Genomic DNA, 19,368 nt, shown 5'->3' on the forward strand with positions numbered 1-19,368 from the left:
AAAATATATTTAGTTTTTTTTTCTCGCAAAATAAAATTAACTGAACTAAAATAAAATAATAATTTTCAAGTACAAAGAATACAAATACAAAAATACACATACAAATACAGATTGATTGATTGAAAGCAAAGATGAAATTCCATCTTTTTGCAGTTTGTGTTTAGTATTATTATTTATTATTTATTTGCTATTGTTGTTGTTGTTGTTGTGCACGTGATTCAACTTCTGGCTTTATTGTAGATGGGGCTGTGTAATGCTTTCTTCAAAGTGTTTTTATAAGTGGGCCATACTAGTTATTTGAAATAGATCTGGAGCTTCCTCCATTGAACCCCATAATGGACATTTTCCATGATGTATATTTTTGTACGCACGCGGGGATTGGTTATTTCAAAGCTACATTACACAAATTTGATGAAACGCTATTCGTTTATCCGAAAAATAAAAAAATAAAGAAAAGACACTGGTGTGCCTCTCTTACTAAGAGCAACTAGCAGTGGGTGTGGTTCTTCTCGCAATTACTAAACAGTTGTGGGATCAGTGGAGTCAAAATCTACATAGGTGCTTTCCTTAAAGGCGCTGCCAATCCCAAAAACATCTTTGCAGAGGATGTGTGGCACAACAGCGGCTCAAAGACTACTAGCCTACCACTTGTTACATCTCGAAATAAAACAAACTAATGATTAAATTAAACGAAGCGAAATAACAAAAACCTATAAAAGTAATACATGAACAAAGGGAAAGGATAAACGATACATGCTCGCCATATGACTTATACTCTGATTGCTTCTTCATAAGTTGGTGGTGGACCAGTGAAGATAATGTTTCCTTTATCATCAAAAGTAGCATTTTCATCAGTGACATCAACTCCCTCTTTCAAAGCCTTGTTCTTTTCAATCTCCGACAACCCCATTGGATCCCTTGCTATCCAAATATGAGGTTCTTCATCGATGACAGCAGGATCATCGTAAGCGTGTCTGATAAACTCGGGGTTGTATTCAACATAATTGAAATACGAACTAGGCATGATATTTCTAATCATTTCAAAGGTTTGGGTTTTAGGAGCAAAGAAAATCTTTAGCCAAGAAACACCTTTACCTGGAGCACCGGCAACACCCTTGGCAGCATTTCCAACGCCATTTCCAAGAGACTTTTCATGGTCATTATAAGTGTCTTCTCTAAATGGTCCTCCTCCATTGGTGGTGGTGTTGGTAGCAGGGTCGTGTACACCACTGCGTGTATCTAATCCATATGGTTGTTTTTCATTATCAGTGTGACCAACTCTCGTATCAACAGCTGAGGATTCTGATCCACGATGATCAAAAGGTGCCTTGGTGTCGGTGATGGATGAGTCAGCATCAACTCCATTAGCGAAACCACCAGCATTTGCACCAGCACTTGCACCTACACCTACACCAGTACCAGCACCAGCAACTGGAGCCGAGGCGGGATTTCTATAAGGCAATACTTGATCATGAACCTCACCTCCAACAACCCCAAGTTGGTTACCACCTTCCCAATAGTTTTGACCTTCAGTTTGAATCTCCTTGTATCCTTGATCATACATTGGGTAAGAATAAGTAGTGTCTCCAGCAGCATACTTGATTGCCGAAATTGGAACTGCATCAACAACAGTCATAAACTTTCTCTTCATCCAAAATCTAGCAATAATTGTCACAATTATGATAACAGCTTCTAAAGCAACACAGGCCCAATTCTTTGTAAATACGAAAATGGCAGTGATCCAAAGTTGAGCCAAAAAGATACCTGTAAACAATTGAAACATTGATACGACATAGTTCCTACCTCTGGCATCAACAGTACTTGGTCTCATGACATACACCATGGTGTAAATATATGCAAAATAAAACAAGGCAAAAGCAATCGCGGTGAAACCCAAAATCAATGGTGCAATAACTGAGTATGCAAGAGCGATAACCGTCAACAATTGGAAACCAGGATACAAAACTGAAAAATCAGGTTGACCCAAAGTGTTCCATCTGGTCCACTTGGCTCTTGGGGTGCTATCCAAGATTCTTCCTAAAATGTGCGACAAGATTAATGCAACAATTTGCAACAATACACCCGAACTAATAGTTAAACCTTGCAAACAAAGATACGAAAAGTAGAAATTGACAGATGGTGGGAATCTTTCCGACAATTGTTTGAGAGCTCCACTGGGATTCTTGACAATTTCTTGAGCAACTGATGCAGCTGAAGAACCTAAAGCTACTGCCAAAAATACATTGACAACTTGGAAAGCAAAGTACCATGATTGACAGTATTCATTAACTTGTTGAACTGTTAAACGTCCCGATTTTTTACCCATATATTTGATAACTGGTGGAATCAATGACATCAAAATTGCCAATGCTACAGAAGGAAGCAAACCAGTAATGACACCCATAAGAACATCTGGCATATTGTTAATAAATTTCAAAAAGGGAACTTTTTCGGTTAAAAAGTTAATGTTTGAAATAGCACCAACAACAGCAACTGGGATACACCAGAAAATAATCAAAAGTGTCAAAAAAGTGTTGGCGAGAATTGCTTGTATTCTTCTCTTGGTTGGTGTTAATTGAAGGTTTGGCCAAATAACATCATCAGGAGCAACACCAGTAACCCTTTTAACTCCCTTGAACTCCTTATTGTAAGGGATTGCTTGGTATGCCTTTTGTAATTCAAGCTGTGAGGGAAACTCAATAAATACAGCTGGTAATTGAGTGTTTGTAGCATATTCAGCTTGTCTTTTACCAACAGACTTGTTCAATTCGCCCAATCTTTCAGCACCATAGTTTAAAGTATCAACTTTTTTCCCAATCAAAAATTTTAATTTATGAGTTGGTCTCTTTTTACCATCTTTTAAATACTTGTCAAGATCATCTTCTGGTTCTGGAACTGGTTTCAGTTTTTTCAAACACTTGTTTTTCAACTTGACAGCTTTGGTTAAAACCTTGTTCAAAGCTCCTTCGTATTTGCCAGCCAATTTAGTTCTTTCTTCAACTTCTTTATCCAATTCCTTATAGTCTCTTCCATACCAAATGTTGGTGGCACTGGGGAAATAGCTTCTCAAAGTGTCATCAGTCAACTTTGTCGTTGATAATTCAGTCAACATAAGGGTTCTTGAGCTCAATAATGAATCATAAAGTGGAGTTGTTTGTAAAACATGTCTAAAAGTGGTGTAATAAACCAATTCACGATAAATGAGGAAAATAACGGCACCAAACAAGATCCATGATAAAAACACGTGAGCAAAAGTCCTCCATCTGTTACGGACATTTGAAAGTGACAAGATATCAAATCCTTTAACGGTGGATCCTGGCTGGTTATTGTTACCATTGGTGGCATTAACTGGGAACAAGATTGGCCAAGTGATTATTGCACCCAATATACAAATGCAGCAAAATTCAAACAAGAATCGAAGAAAAAAATAGCCATCGGGACCAGCATATTGAATAATAAATGTTTCTGGTCTCTTCAACAACGAAGTTAACCAGCTAAAAAGGCCAGATGAAGGTTCATTTGGTCTAATATCTTGAGGAAGTGACTTGACAGTGGCACGTGGTTCATAAACTCGTTTGTGTGTTTTACGAATCAAGACAAATAACAAAACAAAAACCACTGAAATGACAAGAGTGGGGATTAATGTAGATAGAAACTGGGAAACAGAACTATTTGACAGTGCTTTTGAAGCCATGGTGTTGATGGGGGGGATGGAGTGGGTACGAGTTGGAGTTGTGTGTGATTTTTATCTAATTTAATGTGGGTTTTTTTGAAATTGCTCTTTTTGTTTATAGTTCGCTATGTAAATGGGAGGGGGGGGGGGGGGGAATTGGTGGAAATGCAACAACAAGTGAATATGTTCTTGCAATTGTGTAGTTGTGATGATATTGTAGGTTGTTACAACAATCGATACGAACAGGTATATCCAAGGTTGAAGTGTAAAAGCAAAGTGAAGTAGAGTAGGAAGGTGTATATGTGTATATACGACGTGTGTACTTTCTTGTGTATTTTATATATCATATATATATATATATATATATATTTATATGAATGATCTCTGCTTATATGTAATGAGACTAGAAACTGAAATTCTTCTCTTATTGTTATTGTTGTTGTTATTGTAGGTATAGTTGTTTTAAGTGTGTGTGTTTATATTCTATTGTTCTTTGTGTCTTGTAGTGTATGTGTAAAAAGAAGTTTGGATTGTGTAAGAATTTCATCTGCTGTATTGTATTTGTAGTGTATTGTACTATTCTCTCTTTGGTTAAAGTAGTGTATATGTATGCTATAAGGTATGTACTGTATACTAACTATATGTAAGTGCATGGCTCGTTGAGGTTAGGTTAGGTTACATATTGTAAGATTGGGTAGGTCATGACTCTTGAACTATATTATCCCTTTTTTTCTTTTTTATTTTTTTTTTTTTTGGTCTTCCTTTGGATGGAAAATTCATTCAGCCGTATTACTTTTGAACTTTAAAATAGCAACTATAATTACACAGTATAGCAATCATATCCCAAAAGAGCCACTTAAACTCACTTTCAAGAAAGACTAATTCCCACTCAGTCTCTCTATTACTACTAGTACCACCACTGCCACGAAATAAAAAAACTGTACAAATGATCTACACACCTTCTTCTCCTCCTCCTCTTCTCTCTATTGAATGTATCTACCAAAATTAGCAACCATATAATTTTCGTCAGGAGTATGAACCACAAAGACTCTTTTTCCTTGAAGAAAAAAATAAAAAAATTAAATTTTTTTTTAGTTTTGGATCACTCAACACAAAATAAGAAAGTCAATTATGTCATAGATACAACATCACATATAATACAACAGCAACTTTAGTCACATGATAATCACATGCATACTACAAATACGTCATCATAGTATTTTTATTTTATTTTGTTCAGCCACCCATAGTCAGAAAAGTATTGAAACAACATACACCACTTAGTACACACATTAAAGACTAAGATTAAAACAAGGCTTCCTTCTTCTATTGATTTGCTAATGATGCCAATCTTTGTCTCTTTTTTTTTTTTTTTTTTTTTTTTTTTTTTTTTTTTTGATTGTTTTTTATTGAAGCTTATGGTCGTGTAAACTGTAGCAAGTTCGTTTTGTGTAGCGGATTTTAGAAAGATCACCAAAATTCTTAACAATTGTCTGTTGGTTTTTGTATCTTTTGTATCCTATGTTGTTTGTCTTATGTGTGTATCTATGCGTGTGTGCCTGAAGATGCACTTCTAAACTGTAGTGACGTTGAAGGAAAGTTTTATAACCATCACAAGGTTGGTTGCAATCAACCTTTTTCATACAATCTAACAACGGATCAATAAGTCAAACAAAAAAGAATGGTAGTAAGTTAAGAGAAGACAATACTCTTTCTATAAATGGAGTTTAGAACCAAGCCACGTTCTTCACCAACGAAACACGACTTCTAAGCAACCCTTTTGAAAAGAAAAAAACAATAAATTTTTAGGCAGAGTTTTTCCCTTTTTCTCTCTCTTGTGACTCCATTCTCTGTGATTCGAGATGACTTCTCAATATTGTTTTACCTATTCATTCGTTCGTATCTGACACAGAACTCAACGTCTTCTTCTTATTGCTTCTTCCTCTATTCCTCTCTCTTTCTTGTTATTTTGGTTTTTGTTACCGTCTTGTGGCTTAGACTTTCGCTCACTTTTATGACACTGAAACGCGAAACTTTTGTTCCTTTTCCCGTCAACTTATTTTGTAACTCACGCACAAAGAACTAACTTGTCGTTTCTTTTTTTTTTTTTTTTTTTTATTTCTATTCTTTATTGTTCTCCACTGTAAATTACTCCCGAGGTTAAATTGCAACAACCAGCACACCTACCTCCCCAGCCAGCCAGCCAACCAACCACCAATGACTATGGACCTCATTGGCTGTTAAAGAGAGTAGAAATGCCAATGGTACATGACAAATTTATGTGGGCGAATAGTAACTACATGGCTCTACTTTTATTTGATCAAGCACCAAAATTGACTCATTGTTGAACTGCATTGAGCACTTTTACCCATGAGTGGATTTCTCCACGTCACATAACATCCTACGTAGTTTAATTTGCAATACCGTTGAATTGGCACTACTACTATAGTAAGCACCACTCTAATTACCCTCCAGTTCACTAGTATTTTCGTTTACAATTTCTTTCGGGAAACAACTTTTTCATATTCTCCTCTCCAACTAGCTTACAATGGTTCTATTTGCAACTGTGTTTCAATTAACTACCTTAGTCACCGTAGTAGCTTCATTAGCCGCTCCACACATTCAATTACCATCTTTCGAAACAGACACAATACAGAGTGTCAACGACTTTATTGAGTTACCACCAATTCATCAATTTAAGAATTTGCAACATTTTCAACAGAATATACACCAATTCATGAGCAACATAAACTACACCACAGATCCCTCCCCTCAACCATTTGTTATTCAACTTACTGATTCAAACAAATTAATCTTTCCTGAATATACACCCCCATCACCAGATGAACAAATTAAAAATGGTGACGGTCAATTACCAATCCATTCTAGAAATTATGTTTCACCTCCTGTACCAATAGATTGGATTGAACTATATGGCTCAAATATAGTTCAACAATCAAGTACACAGCCAATAGAAATACAAACACTTTCAGTAGTTGTCGATGATAGTGCAAGAGGTGAAGTTGCTTATTCAACAGGTCGATTGCAAAAAATATCAACTGAATATGATTCCAAAATATCATTATATCTTGGGTTTATTGCCTTTATTGGGTTAACTTCAGGGTTAACTTTTGCTCCTGAATTGGAATTTTCCACTAGTACTTCCATTTATTACACATGTCCTGTATTGGCTGGACAAACTGTAGTTATTAAAGTTTATCCCACACTAACCACATTTACACCCTATACTAAAAAATGGAAATGGGATAGTAAATTGGGGAAATTTGCAACTAAATTACCATCATTCAAAAAATTGCAGAAGGTTTCATTATTTACATTAACCGGTTTAGAAGATGTGGAGTGTTTCTACACATCATAAGTCAATTTCTTTGCTTTGTAAAAGCTTTAGCTAGTAGTGAATTGCAAAAACTATATAGAAAACCAGTAGTAGAGTAACACTATCATCACTAAATAAGGCTATCAAGCAACAACAAGTGTATCAACTAGCTTCTCTAATATATACCAATTCCCCATATAAAAAACTGAACAACTGCTCCGTCACCACCTTTAAATGTGTACAGAAGTGGAAACGCCTTCAGCTTGTTCATTGATTCTGCTAGCAGCATCACTTTCATGAACTGGACGCACATACTTGTCAGCAATTGGTTTAATAATAACATTGTAAACAACATTGGCACCACCAAAACTTGGAATACCAATGTACAACAAAAATACAGTCTTGAACAAGTAGTAAAATGGAATCCAATACAAGATAGCCTTGGACCAAAATTCAATAACATTGAAAAAGGCAAAAACAACCCAATATGTCAACAATTGAGTGTCATCTTTTGATGTTGATGTTTGTAAAGCCAAGATGGAATAATAACCTGGAACAACAAAACCAGCAATGTTGGACAAAAGTTGACCAACTCCACCAATGTTCAAAAAGACAAGAACAAAATAGAGTCCAAATCCACCCAAGACAGCATATGATCTTGGTAAACCGGTCTGGGCTTGAAATTGGTTCAAGATTCCAATTGACTTGGTATTCTAAAAATGAAAAGCTCGTTAGTATTGAACAGCATTGTGTATATGTGTGTGTGGGCAACAACTCGAGGCAGCCACCAACATTTCATGGTGGCTCCTCTTCCAATCGATGGCGAATGTGCTGCTTGTTCCACAAAATTTTCGTCAACATACGTTATCAATTTCGGATAAAACTGTTTTCAATTGATCTGGTACTCCTCCCATTGTGAATGTGTATTTATTTGATAAATATCTTGAATTGGTCAATTCTTCTTGTTGAAAGTAAAGAAAAGCTAATATGAAGAAAGAAAGGGTGTTAGAAAGAAAAAGAAAAAAAATTTCAGAAAAGGGAGAGAGCAAACGAAATGGTAATTTGTCGACAATAAAGACACACACATAACACACACACAATTACACAGTGACACAAAAAGGTTTAAAGAAAGCACTGAAATTACCAAATAAGCAAAAACACATAGATAGGATAGATAACTTCGTTCTCCAAGTTTAGTAACCTGATATCATCACGTTCAAGTGCAGGTACCACCACCACCCCTTGATACCTGTTTTCCCTCCCCTCTTTCTTCTACATGATATTGTTCATGTCATGCTTTTGTCCCTTTCGAAATACTTAGGAAAACGTCATAAGTTATTTTTATCGCACTAACTTTTACACAGAGCGAAAGAAGAAGTCACACGATCAAAAACTCATTACAAACTAACATGCAAAATTTTTATGGTATACTCTCCCCTCTCTCTCTCTCTCCCCTCCCTAATTCCTGCTTCTTTTACTTTTTGGACCTGGATTTGGCACTTCCTTCAAACCCTGCTCTTTTCTTTTTATTATTCTGCCCATTTTTATTCTTGTTGACAACACCAGTAAATTTCCTCAATTTGGGCAAGTTTTTCCTCTTTTGTCCTTTACCTTCTTTACGAGCTTTTAGATTTTCTTCTCTTCTTTTTGCTCTGGCTGCAACTGTATCTTTAACCACTTGTTGTCGCTCTTTCCACTCAATTTCACTTCTTAACTTTTTCTTTTCCTTTCTTTTCAATGCCTTTTTCAACAATTTCTCATCATCTTTTAATTTGACACCTTCTGCTTGTGACATAACCCTCAGCCACTTGTCCTTTTCCTTTTGTTTTGCTTGCTCTTCCAGTGGCATGTTTTCCAATTTTCTCTTCTTCTTCTCCAATTTCAATAAATGAGCTTTGATATCCTTATTAGCAGGACCTTGTTTCTTTTTCTTTTCTGCTGATCGACGAATACCTGACAAGTTTGATGTTAGTTGAGATCCATCCAGGAATGCAATATTACCATACAAGACAGCATTGTCCTCGGTGTCTGATTTTTCATCATCATCGTCTGATTCACCCGAGTCATCATTGTCATCCCCTTCATCTTCATTATCATCCATCTCCTCGCGTTTTCGTTTCTTTAATTTTGACTCCTCTCTTCTCCTTCGTTCAGCAAGTATTTGCTCACGAGACGTTGGAGCACCTGTCGCTTTAGTTCCAACAGCTTTTCTCTTTTCACGCAAGGTGTTAATCTTGGACTCTAATTTTTCCTTCAACTTGGCCAAATTTTCTCTCCTCTTTGCCTCTTCTTCTTCTGACAATTGTTGTTTCTTTGATTTGCTTCCATTCTTTGGTGTCTTCTTTAGTTCGTGCTCCTGGCTTGCAATTTCATTTCCTTCATCATCGAAAATTAAATTAGTTCCTGGTGTGATTAAAACTTCCTCTTCTTCTTCTTCTTCTTCTTCTTCTTCTTCTTCTTCTTCTTCTTCTTCTTCTTCTTCTTCTTCTTCTTCTTCTTCTTCTTCCGCTTCGCCTTTCTCCGGTACTTCTAATTCCACCACCGATGAGGTGTCCTGCGCGATGCCATTCAATCCATCTTCCTGCTCCGATGCGTGTGTAGCACTTTGCTTCTGCAGTTTATTTTCCATTACATCCTTTGCAGTAGCATAGGAATTCAAATATTCATCTGCATTCTCTTTTATAGACGGATTGAATTTGGCCCTTTTCTTCTGTTTAGCCTCTGCTTTCGAAGCTTTCTTTTGCTGCCACTGATCCTGTGTTGCGTCATCGTAGAAATACTTTGCCGGGATTAACGACAACAAGCTGTCAAAAGCTGATGAATGTTCTTTCAATCTTTCCTGGCAAACTGAGTTAGTATTCTGTTAGTTCGAACGCTTTGAATGGTAGTCCACATACTTCTAAGGAATTGCTCATTGGTCGTCCTTCTTGGTATTCTTTACCAATGTCTGCTAGTGTGTGTAATTTTTTTTTTCTTTTTTAAGTAAGTGCGATGGGTTTCCCTAATGCTGCAAAAAAAAAAAGGGAAGCTCTGCACATTGGAATACAATAAGGAGAGAAAAGGAACACCAATATATGCGTTACTCAGCCAGTTGTGATAACTGAAGAGACGTCGTGGTTCAGTGTCTTCATTTGGTCACACCTGTACTTGTGCTTCTCCATTATACACGTTTCTATGATAAGTCGTGTACAAGTGCTAAAAAATGGAAGTCTACCGACGAATCTTATCCATTATTTTGTGCCCATTCTGAGCCAACAGAGAGAGTGAGAGACTTCGTCATTGAAACATCCCATCCTCCTCCCCCACCCCAAGTTGAGCAACTAGTGCAAACCCCCAAAATGTCATCTGGAAACCAACAACCTCTTCTTGCAGAATACTTGATTCTATCGTTACCCCAATCTACAAATGCTCAACAATGGTTGGAGCAATCATTAAACAGTGGTAAACAACCTTTGTTCAAGTTAAATGTTCCTGACTTTCAAAGTGGTACATTGGATTCGCTTGTGCAAGAAAGCGAAGAGATTAGCAAGATTGATCAGCAATTGGGTGGATCTGTGGCCAAAGTGGTTGATATCGTGAACAGTGTCAATGATTCCAAGACCAATTCTCGTATTGTTCAATCAAGATCAGTATTTGACTATGTGCAAAACTTTCAGTGGAACACATCCAAGTATAGATTAGACAAACCAATTAGTCAATTGGTCAAGATTATTGCCAATGAGGCATTGGCTTTGGATAATGATGTTAGAGCTTCGTATCAAGCTTATCAAACAGCCAAATCCAATTTTTTAGCAGCTGATAGGAAAAGGAATGGTGATTTATCAATAAAGTCATTGCATGATATTGTCAAGCCAGAGCAATTTGTACAAGACTCCGAACATTTGATCACCTTGCCTATTGCGGTACCCAATAGTATTGTGTCTGATTTCAAAAACAATTATGAAACATTGACTCCATTTGTCATACCCAGATCAGCCGAGGTGATTGAGAAGGATAAGGACTTTACCTTGTTTGCTGTGACTTTGTTCAAAAAGTATCAACAAGAATTTATAAATAATGCACGAGAGCGCAAATGGCATCCTCGCACAGATTTTGTTTATGATGATGAAGTACTTAATAATTTAAGAAAAGAGTTTGATACTACAAAAGCAGCTGAAGTGAAACTGAAAAATGAACTCATCAGATTGAGCAAGACGGCGTACCTGGACATTTTTGCCAGTTGGTTCCATATAAAAATTATTAGAGTTTATGTTGAGGCCGTTTTGAGGTATGGATTACCACCACAATTTGATAACTTTTTGATCAAGTTTGAAGGCTCAAACTTGAAGAGCGTTAGTAAAGCCAAGAAGGAGTTGATTGAAAAGTTTGGTTACCTTGGAGGTGATGGATATTCAAATAAAGCCAACTTGCACGAATATGCTTCCTTGGTTGACACTGACTATGAGCCATTCGTATTATATGAGTTTGAAATTGTCTAGGGATTTTATTACATTGATGTAGCTCGATATACATAGATGCATAAAAAATGAATATTCATTCTTGAATCCAGGTTCACTCAATTGTTCTTCATATTAGAATTGCCGAAACTTAAGCAAGAGATACTCTTGTCCACTTCCAACTGTTCTTTTTTTCTCATTTCAACAAGTACAATGGTGGGATCTTGTCACTTGAACAGTTGCCATCTTTAGAATTAAGCAGCAACTCCATTCCCTATTCAAACCAGGTATTAATCCGTTTCAATGAAATGGCTATATATTTTCGCCTTACCATAACACTTATACTCATGTAAGGGATTTGTGGTGGACACATGTCTAATGATTTGGACACTGTCGTTTAAAGTTACGGATTGACAGATGCACCCCAGTCCAAGGTCCATTGATCCAATTCCATTACGCATGTCATTTGAATTGGCAAACTTTTAGAATTCATGCTCCAGTTTGGCACTTCTTGGATTGACAACACTCAACTTCTGTTGCTGCAGCTTCCACCCGTGTCAACCCTTTACACGAATTTCTATTCTGAATCTTTAATGTGCTTGTTAAATTCATTCACAGGTATCAAGCCCGGCATCTCAAATCCAACATTGAGCAGCAGGAATGGACTTGGTCGTAAAGACTTGTTGCGAATACATTTCTCTGCTTCATCATTGAGGGCTGAAACCCTACCCTTTGAAACCTAAGATTAGTAATCATATATACGGGGCCATTTACGATTGTTAGAAACTTCTTAGTAAATGATCAAAGTGTAATGGGAGTGGGGGGGGAAGGGAGAAATAGTATGTAATTGTGCATAAAAGAATTCCCCTCAATAACTTCCTTTTCTTTCTTTTTGCAATAATAATCCCCGCATATTTTCATTCTAAAACACTCTAAGACTGTATACAACAGAAAGAGCCATAGTTAGTCCTGAATGACTATGCCTTGCTCTTTCTTTTACCACCGTATATAAAGCGTACAGCAAATCACACTTCATCAATATGTAAAGTTCCACTTCTACTCTTTCTTCTTCTTTTTATTAAAACATATTCTGATTTAATCTACAATTACTAAATATGCCAGATTTATTTGATAACTTTTTCAGTTCAATAAGTGCAAAATTCAATGGCGGTCACACTAGACGCCGCTATTCTCAGAGCTCACAAGTTAATACTGGAAGCTTTTACAGTTACCACAATTCGCCAAGTAACAATAATTACTGGTTGCCTAGAAAGTTGTCTACATCTGAAGCGTCTCAAGAGAAACCTTCTGTGAGTGCTCAAGGAAACTCATTGGATGGGACACAACCCACAATGAAGCTTGGTTCTGGTGATTTGAATACTGCAGCTGCCCCTGCAATGGATGACAGTTTGGCTCCTAGGGCAAGATTAGGTAGCACTTCTTCAGAAAAGAGCATAGAAGATTAGAGCCAAGGAAGGTAAGGTAATGGCTGCATAGTGCTGGTCACTAAGACAATTATCTGTACAATGTTTTAGTGCCTTTTGGTTTTTCAAAAGGAATGAGACAGTTATTTATCGTGTTTTTGTATAGTTTTTGAATATATACATATATAAAATGGAGTTTTTGATTGGTAATTGCGTCATCTTCAGCTCTCTACATTTTGGAGATTACTCTCTACTTAATACTATTGAGAATTTGACTTGGTGGGTAACCTTGTCTTTGTTTCCAACCAGATGACATTAATTCTAGATTATTTACACAATTTGGTTGCAAATTTGTTAATAAAGGTAAAATATCAAATACGCCGATACTTACCACCTCAAATAATCAATCTGTACGAATATAGAAAAACTGAGGGGGTTAGACAGCAACCATGGCTTAGGTTTAATATGATAGTACCAGCAATTGTATGTTGAATTTGCAAAAAAAAATGTGATCTAGCCGAGGATCGAACTCGGGACCTTTTCGGAGCTTACAATCAGAAAACTAATTTGTAAACGAAACGTGATAGCCGCTACACCACTAAACCATTTTCACAAAAATAAAAGGCAGTTAAACCGTTCAGTATCTTAGAATTCACATGACTATAGCGTGATATGCACATGAAGGTCACATACAAATAACATGAACAACGTCTTTTTCGTTGACCAGAGCAGAGCGTCGTTCACGAGGTATAGGCAATGGAAAGCTCATTCAGCTGTTAAAGAATAGGATACCTCGCTTTTGCAAATGAACATCTCTTTGTGGTTAGCTCTAGATTCAGAATAGACTACGAATATGGTAGAATTAGGAATGCAAAGTGGTGTCTCATTCTCATATTTTTCAATTATAAAAATTCATCTGCTCACGGGACAACTCCCACTAGATTTAAATTTGCTTTACTAACCACGTAGTAAAATCATCAACCATCTTTTCGGTAACGTCATGTCCCACTCCTTCATACACGACAATTTGTGTATCATCATTGGTATTCAAGTACGAATCGCACCATACCGAACTCAATGTGTATGGAACCAACCTATCCTCTTGACCAAAACTGGCGTACATCTTGATTGAATGCATGGCAAAGTTTTCCCAAATAGATTCGTCTTGTTTAGATAATGTCTTGTGAAAATGTTCAGGGTACTCAATTTTTTGTTGTTCAGGTGACAAATTCAACTCATCGTAGTTGTAATAAAACCATCTCTTGTCGTAATCCTCACTTGACAAATCATTTTCCTTGAGTCGGTTGATTAATAAACTGGTCAAGTCAACGCAACCAACAACTGGATTGATAGCATATACCAAGTCAGGGTACTCATTAGCGAAACGATAGACAACGTGTGCGCCTAGCGAATAGCCCGATATGATGTTACGATGCTTGATATTATAGTGTTGGTGCTTGGCTTTGAATTCATTAGTTAAATACGACTCCAAGTTTAAGTAATCAGGCAAGTAATCAATAATCAATTTCAAATCTTGAACATTGCCCATTATCGAGCTAACCATATCAATCCCATGAGTTTTATTGCCCTTTAACCAATCCTCATTCTTGAAAGCATCGATTGTTCTTTCACCATGATTTCTCAAATCAAAAGTAACACAAATTAAAGGAGCTTCCTTGTGTTGTTGATTTCTCTTTTGGTTAACTTGATTTAAAATGTTATAGCCAATGGCTTCAGTATCCTTGTAGCTTCTGCCACGAGCATGTATCAAGTAAATCACATTGATGGGAATCTCGTCAACATGAACCAGTGATTGATTGAAGGATTCAATGTATGGAGCCAAGGTGTCACTATTGTACACATGAACTGATATACCACCAATATTGTAAGTGGTTTTAGAAAATGAAGCTGGATCGTAATCAAACTTTTTCATTTCTCTCTGGGTTGAAAACTGTCAATTTCAAATGTCAATTGAGTTTGGACTTGGAAACGTTTTATTTGGTGTTGGAAGATTTATTATGCTTTGTGCGGAGTGGTTTTTTGTACAGGGCGACACGACCTTCGTAGTTACAGAGCTTTAGAGAGTTGCAAAATAAAGCTTGTTTATGAGGTAGGGAGAGAGGTACATGAAGGACAGGTTGAAAATTGTTGAAGCCATTCTATTATCCCAGGAAATGCTTTACACAATTCCAGCCCACAAGGTACATTATAGAAGCACGATTGTGGTGAATCTAAAATTTTACTTCCGATAGATTTATTGTATTCCTCCACTTAGATTCCATTGAGATAACTACGATGGCAGGAAATGTCTAGGATCAGCTGAAATGTGTAATGAGGTATTGCATGTTAGCATTTCCAAAAGCAAGGCTCGATGTTTGAAAACACTTCATTGACTTGGTTGATGGAGTTACTTCCGGAGCATAAGTAGGGTTGACTAAGACAGTATTCCGCAGCATCTAATCAATAGAATTGGCTTCCATTGAACCAAAAAGCTTCATCGTATGTAAGTTGCATTACCATCACCATCTCAAGTGACCAAACAACACGATTCATGTGGTTTACTCTGTACCCTATGATTGATAAAGCTCTTTGTTGTAAAGGAAGTATCAGCCCTGGCCCAACCCTTCATAGATACAAATCTTCAAAAAACTTGAAAGCCAAGCCCCCTAACGTTTCATCCATTTCGAAAATGAAGTGGCCTTGATTTTTCTCATCATTTTACAGCCTTTTATGGTGTCAACGCTATATCGATGCATCGTCTATGCATCTGCTACGACTTGGAAAGTCTATCCAACGTCAACGAGGTATGAATAATGAATACAACCAACACAGACAACATAATGAGCAAGCTTTTATAGCTCAATCGATTCACAAATGCGTTGATGATTTCCGCAATTAACTCAATCGTCACCTTCAGTTTAGCAATCTTTGTTGGATCTTGATTCTGACACCTCTCCAATTGATCACAGTCTTCATCCATAATTGAAGGTCGATCAGGTAGATGGCATTTGTTTCGAGAAAACTCTTTGGAGCATCGAGCAATCTCCTCAAGAACTTTCATTGTAAACTCATCTACCTTGAGGTTGATATCAGATTGTATGGTTGTAATGGACATGTAGATGAGGTAGATCATAAATAACCACAAGATTATGTTGACCAATAGTTGAAAGTACAAACTCAAAGCTAGGGGTATTTGGGGGTTGAGTGCTGTATTTGAAATTCTATTAGTATTATCCATTTCGTTCAAGTCTGGCGTATTGTTACTCAGATGTACATCGGTTTGAGACTTTCGACTCCGAACTGAAATATTCTCAATATGTCGCGTATCCACAGGATTTAAAAGCTCTGTTGACTTTAGTACAGTTATCAGTTCAACTTGTGGCTGATTGTCATTGCCCAATTTTTCAGCACCATCGCCATCATCATCATCATCATCATCAATCGAGATGGTGGTGTTTTCATCCTTAGCAGTTAAGAATTCATCACCGACTATGTCATCATCTTCATGTCTCTTTATTGGTGTCGACTCATACTCAATCCCGCTTATTGTAATTGGTGAAAATTCCTTCTCCATACTGTTGTAGATGAGGATGCACAGCTTGTCAAAGATGGAGTTGGAGTTGTTGTGCTTTTAATTTGAAATGGCAGTGTCGAAAATGGTTCAATGTCGATTTTTCAAAAGTGCGACACTATTAAATAGCTTTAATTGTGCCCTCTTTTAGGAATTTGATTCTGGGGGAGGGGAGGGGGAGAGAGATGATGCAACTGTTTTATAGATAGAGCTATACAAGAGCAGTCGTTCCATAATAAGACAAGCTCAAGCTATCCAAGGCGCATGAGACCAACGTGCCGGAACAGATCCTTGTACAATTAACTTGTAGTACTCGATCTACTGAATCACAAAACACGATTATGTGTAACTTACTTTATTATCGAAATCTTTGTTGGGTGTAAACAAATTGCATGTGATAATTTTAGCTTAACTCAAACCACCAATCATGAAGAAATGGTGTATGTAAGCTTGTATCTTGGACAGATAGTACTAATAATTGTAAGAATAAACCAATTGATCTAATATCCTTTGGAAATTTGAAAATTTTTTTTGAAAGTTTTTCATTGTTTTTGTTATGTTATGGTTATATGATACAAGATTCGTAAAGTAAAGTAAGTGCTGCAGCAAAAATTAAATTGTTGTCTGTTGCTCAATTCTTTGAATTTTTCACCCACACAAACTTACTCTTCTAACGTCAATTAATTCACAACAACAGACACACACCCCCCCTCCCCCCCCAAGAACTACTCAGCATTTCGATCTCACAATGTCATTGGATTTATCTACGTTATCACAGGACCTTCAATTCCTATTACGCAATTTCCCCCACTATATCAATTTCAATGAACAATTTTACTTTACCTTGGCCGCTATTGCATTCAATCCAATCTTTTGGAACACAGTTGCACGTTTAGAATACAACACCCATTTCTTGACTAAATTAGCTGGTGGCTCAGCCAAGATTGGATGCTATCTTTTGGCATTGACCATTTTCTCCTTGGGAATTTATCGTGATTCAGTATATCACAATTTGTTATTGAATCAACCAACTTATCAGCCATTGATTGATTCTGTTGTCATTAAAGCAGTGGCAATTGCTAGTTTTGGGTTTGGTAATGTATTGGTGTTGTCGTCAATGTGGGCATTGGGTATAACTGGTACTTATCTTGGTGATTATTTTGGAATCTTGATGAAGGAAAGAGTCACTGGATTTCCTTTCAATATTAATGATAACCCCATGTATAATGGATCAACGTTGTGCTTCTTGGGTACAGCCTTGTGGTACGGTAAACCGGCTGGGTTGGCAATCACTTTGTTTGTGTTTGTAATGTACAAAATTGCATTGTTGTTTGAAGAACCATTCACTGCAAAGATTTATGCTAATAGAGCCAAGTTGGAATAGAGCAGAGAAGAGGCACAACTGCTAGCTTGTTGATGTGTCAAAGAGTTTTGCTTCATTGAAAAGCTGTATATAAAATGTACAAATATGTTGAAGATTTTGAACCAAAGAGACTTCTTGTAAGACGAAATTTCTCATACTTGACCAATTCTTGTAGTATCTATCCTCTGGAGTAAGACGAGAACGGCACAACTGGAGACATGAGGCTTGTAATGTTATTCGAAAGGAAAGCAATAAATATAGAGAAGTTGAAACTATGATAGACTGACTATAACACAACCTTATAAATCATATACTATAATGTGGGCCCCCAGTCCATGTCCCCGTTAATATCGTACAGTTCCCCATGCTCCCACCTCTTCCTCTAATATTCTACTTCCTCGTATACCCAATTTAATCCTTCCAAACCAGTATCCCTAAATGATATGAGCAAGCTGGTAGAAACAGATTATGCCACTAGGAGACATAGTATGGGTTAAAGATATGCAGCTCGACCGCGTGTAACCAAGCCAAGGTTATCCTGCCAAATGTTTAAAAGTTTCAGGAGAGCCTGAAAACATTTAGCAAGTGAGTTGAATAAAAGTACTTCTCCTGATCTATCCAAATGTATTTCTTGTGTTTTACCCTCCAAGGTATTTTCCTTGACATATCTCCGAATGATTCCTATTTGAAATATAGCTCCTTTGATTATTACATAATGGAGGTGACAGTGACAGATGCTCTGTAAATGTGATTTTAACTATAATATTTGAGTGTTGTAGTTGGAGTTCGAAAAGAAGGAAACATCAGAAAGTGGTGTAAAAGGTTTTGGCAGCCAAATTCCAAATTTCTTCCCTCCCCTTCTTGAAAGCATTTTATTAAAACCCCCTCTAACGAAAATTTTCACATATTATGAACTTTATATTCTGAGAAAACTCCAAGAGTTATAAAATACATCAGGTATTTCCAAATGCTTATCCATTTTTGTTTCCTAAAAATGATAAAAATGTTGATAAGTCCCTTTTATGTTTACATTGACCAAAAACACTACTTACTACCCCTTCCTTGATCTTCTCATCCAATGGATGACTTGTGTATTCAACTTAATAAAGCAAGTGCTCTCACTGAAATAGCAATAATTGTAGGGCAAACCGCTCTTGACTTGATTTATCTCGTATGCTCAGCAGAATTGGTTCATTTTAAATGAATGTATCCAAAGGGAGATTGAAGATGAACTTCCCACCTAATCAGCTCAAGTGACCAAGAGCAACCAGTTTGACTTTTAGTTCCAAATGAGAACTTTGCATAATATTCGATCTTGATGTGTTGGTTAGTGGTATAAATACCACATCACAATTTTTATTTTGCAAAGCTGGCTCTCAACTAGACATACAAAGACAGATAACAAAAAAAATCGAGATGGATACAGACTCTATTGCATTGATTTCTCAATGCATAAATTGGGTGAGGGTGATAAACTGTAATGGTGGTGATTTGTTTTACCTTGTTGCAATGTGCCTAATCGATTGAGATAGTAATGTACTTTGCACTAACTAATCGACAAAGA

General features: G+C 36.8%; 9 protein-coding genes across 9 annotated transcripts, besides 1 other annotated feature; 4 read left to right on the plus strand and 5 right to left on the minus strand. All coding sequences in view use genetic code 12, as the record gives it.

Annotated features, from left to right (window-relative positions):
• Window positions 1-769: 769 nt before the first annotated feature.
• Window positions 770-3,694, minus strand: PHM7 (Phm7p; the record flags this gene model as incomplete). The annotated part of the gene is made up of 1 exon (XM_036808461.1): window positions 770-3,694. One exon carries the CDS (start codon window positions 3,692-3,694, stop codon window positions 770-772), a length of 2,925 nt encoding a protein of 974 aa, XP_036665195.1.
• A 2,527-nt stretch (window positions 3,695-6,221) lies between these two features.
• Window positions 6,222-7,052, plus strand: CPAR2_805720 (uncharacterized protein; the record flags this gene model as incomplete). Its single annotated transcript, XM_036808462.1, has 1 exon — window positions 6,222-7,052. The coding sequence occupies one exon, from the start codon at window positions 6,222-6,224 to the stop codon at window positions 7,050-7,052; it is 831 nt and encodes a 276-aa protein (XP_036665196.1).
• Window positions 7,053-7,240: 188 nt separating this feature from the next.
• On the minus strand, window positions 7,241-7,924 carry CPAR2_805730 (uncharacterized protein; the record flags this gene model as incomplete). The annotated part of the gene is made up of 2 exons (XM_036808463.1): window positions 7,241-7,723; window positions 7,874-7,924. The coding sequence occupies 2 exons, from the start codon at window positions 7,922-7,924 to the stop codon at window positions 7,241-7,243; spliced, it is 534 nt and encodes a 177-aa protein (XP_036665197.1).
• A 560-nt stretch (window positions 7,925-8,484) lies between these two features.
• On the minus strand, window positions 8,485-9,925 carry CPAR2_805740 (ribosome biosynthesis protein; the record flags this gene model as incomplete). Its single annotated transcript, XM_036808464.1, has 2 exons — window positions 8,485-9,849; window positions 9,908-9,925. 2 exons carry the CDS (start codon window positions 9,923-9,925, stop codon window positions 8,485-8,487), a joined length of 1,383 nt encoding a protein of 460 aa, XP_036665198.1.
• A 423-nt stretch (window positions 9,926-10,348) lies between these two features.
• On the plus strand, window positions 10,349-11,488 carry VMA5 (H(+)-transporting V1 sector ATPase subunit C; the record flags this gene model as incomplete). The annotated part of the gene is made up of 1 exon (XM_036808465.1): window positions 10,349-11,488. The coding sequence occupies one exon, from the start codon at window positions 10,349-10,351 to the stop codon at window positions 11,486-11,488; it is 1,140 nt and encodes a 379-aa protein (XP_036665199.1).
• A 1,073-nt stretch (window positions 11,489-12,561) lies between these two features.
• Window positions 12,562-12,912, plus strand: CPAR2_805760 (uncharacterized protein; the record flags this gene model as incomplete). The annotated part of the gene is made up of 1 exon (XM_036808466.1): window positions 12,562-12,912. One exon carries the CDS (start codon window positions 12,562-12,564, stop codon window positions 12,910-12,912), a length of 351 nt encoding a protein of 116 aa, XP_036665200.1.
• Window positions 12,913-13,379: 467 nt separating this feature from the next.
• Window positions 13,380-13,475, minus strand: a tRNA (tRNA-Val).
• A 338-nt stretch (window positions 13,476-13,813) lies between these two features.
• CPAR2_805770 (uncharacterized protein) lies at window positions 13,814-14,803 on the minus strand (the record flags this gene model as incomplete). Its single annotated transcript, XM_036808467.1, has 1 exon — window positions 13,814-14,803. One exon carries the CDS (start codon window positions 14,801-14,803, stop codon window positions 13,814-13,816), a length of 990 nt encoding a protein of 329 aa, XP_036665201.1.
• An 837-nt stretch (window positions 14,804-15,640) lies between these two features.
• Window positions 15,641-16,444, minus strand: CPAR2_805780 (uncharacterized protein; the record flags this gene model as incomplete). Its single annotated transcript, XM_036808469.1, has 1 exon — window positions 15,641-16,444. The coding sequence occupies one exon, from the start codon at window positions 16,442-16,444 to the stop codon at window positions 15,641-15,643; it is 804 nt and encodes a 267-aa protein (XP_036665202.1).
• A 745-nt stretch (window positions 16,445-17,189) lies between these two features.
• OPI3 (bifunctional phosphatidyl-N-methylethanolamine N-methyltransferase/phosphatidyl-N-dimethylethanolamine N-methyltransferase) lies at window positions 17,190-17,825 on the plus strand (the record flags this gene model as incomplete). Its single annotated transcript, XM_036808470.1, has 1 exon — window positions 17,190-17,825. One exon carries the CDS (start codon window positions 17,190-17,192, stop codon window positions 17,823-17,825), a length of 636 nt encoding a protein of 211 aa, XP_036665203.1.
• Between the last annotated feature and the right edge of the window lie 1,543 nt (window positions 17,826-19,368).

This window comes from Candida parapsilosis, contig 005807 (assembly GCF_000182765.1).
Source record: "Candida parapsilosis strain CDC317 annotated contig 005807".
Taxonomy (NCBI): domain Eukaryota; kingdom Fungi; phylum Ascomycota; class Pichiomycetes; order Serinales; family Debaryomycetaceae; genus Lodderomyces; species Lodderomyces parapsilosis.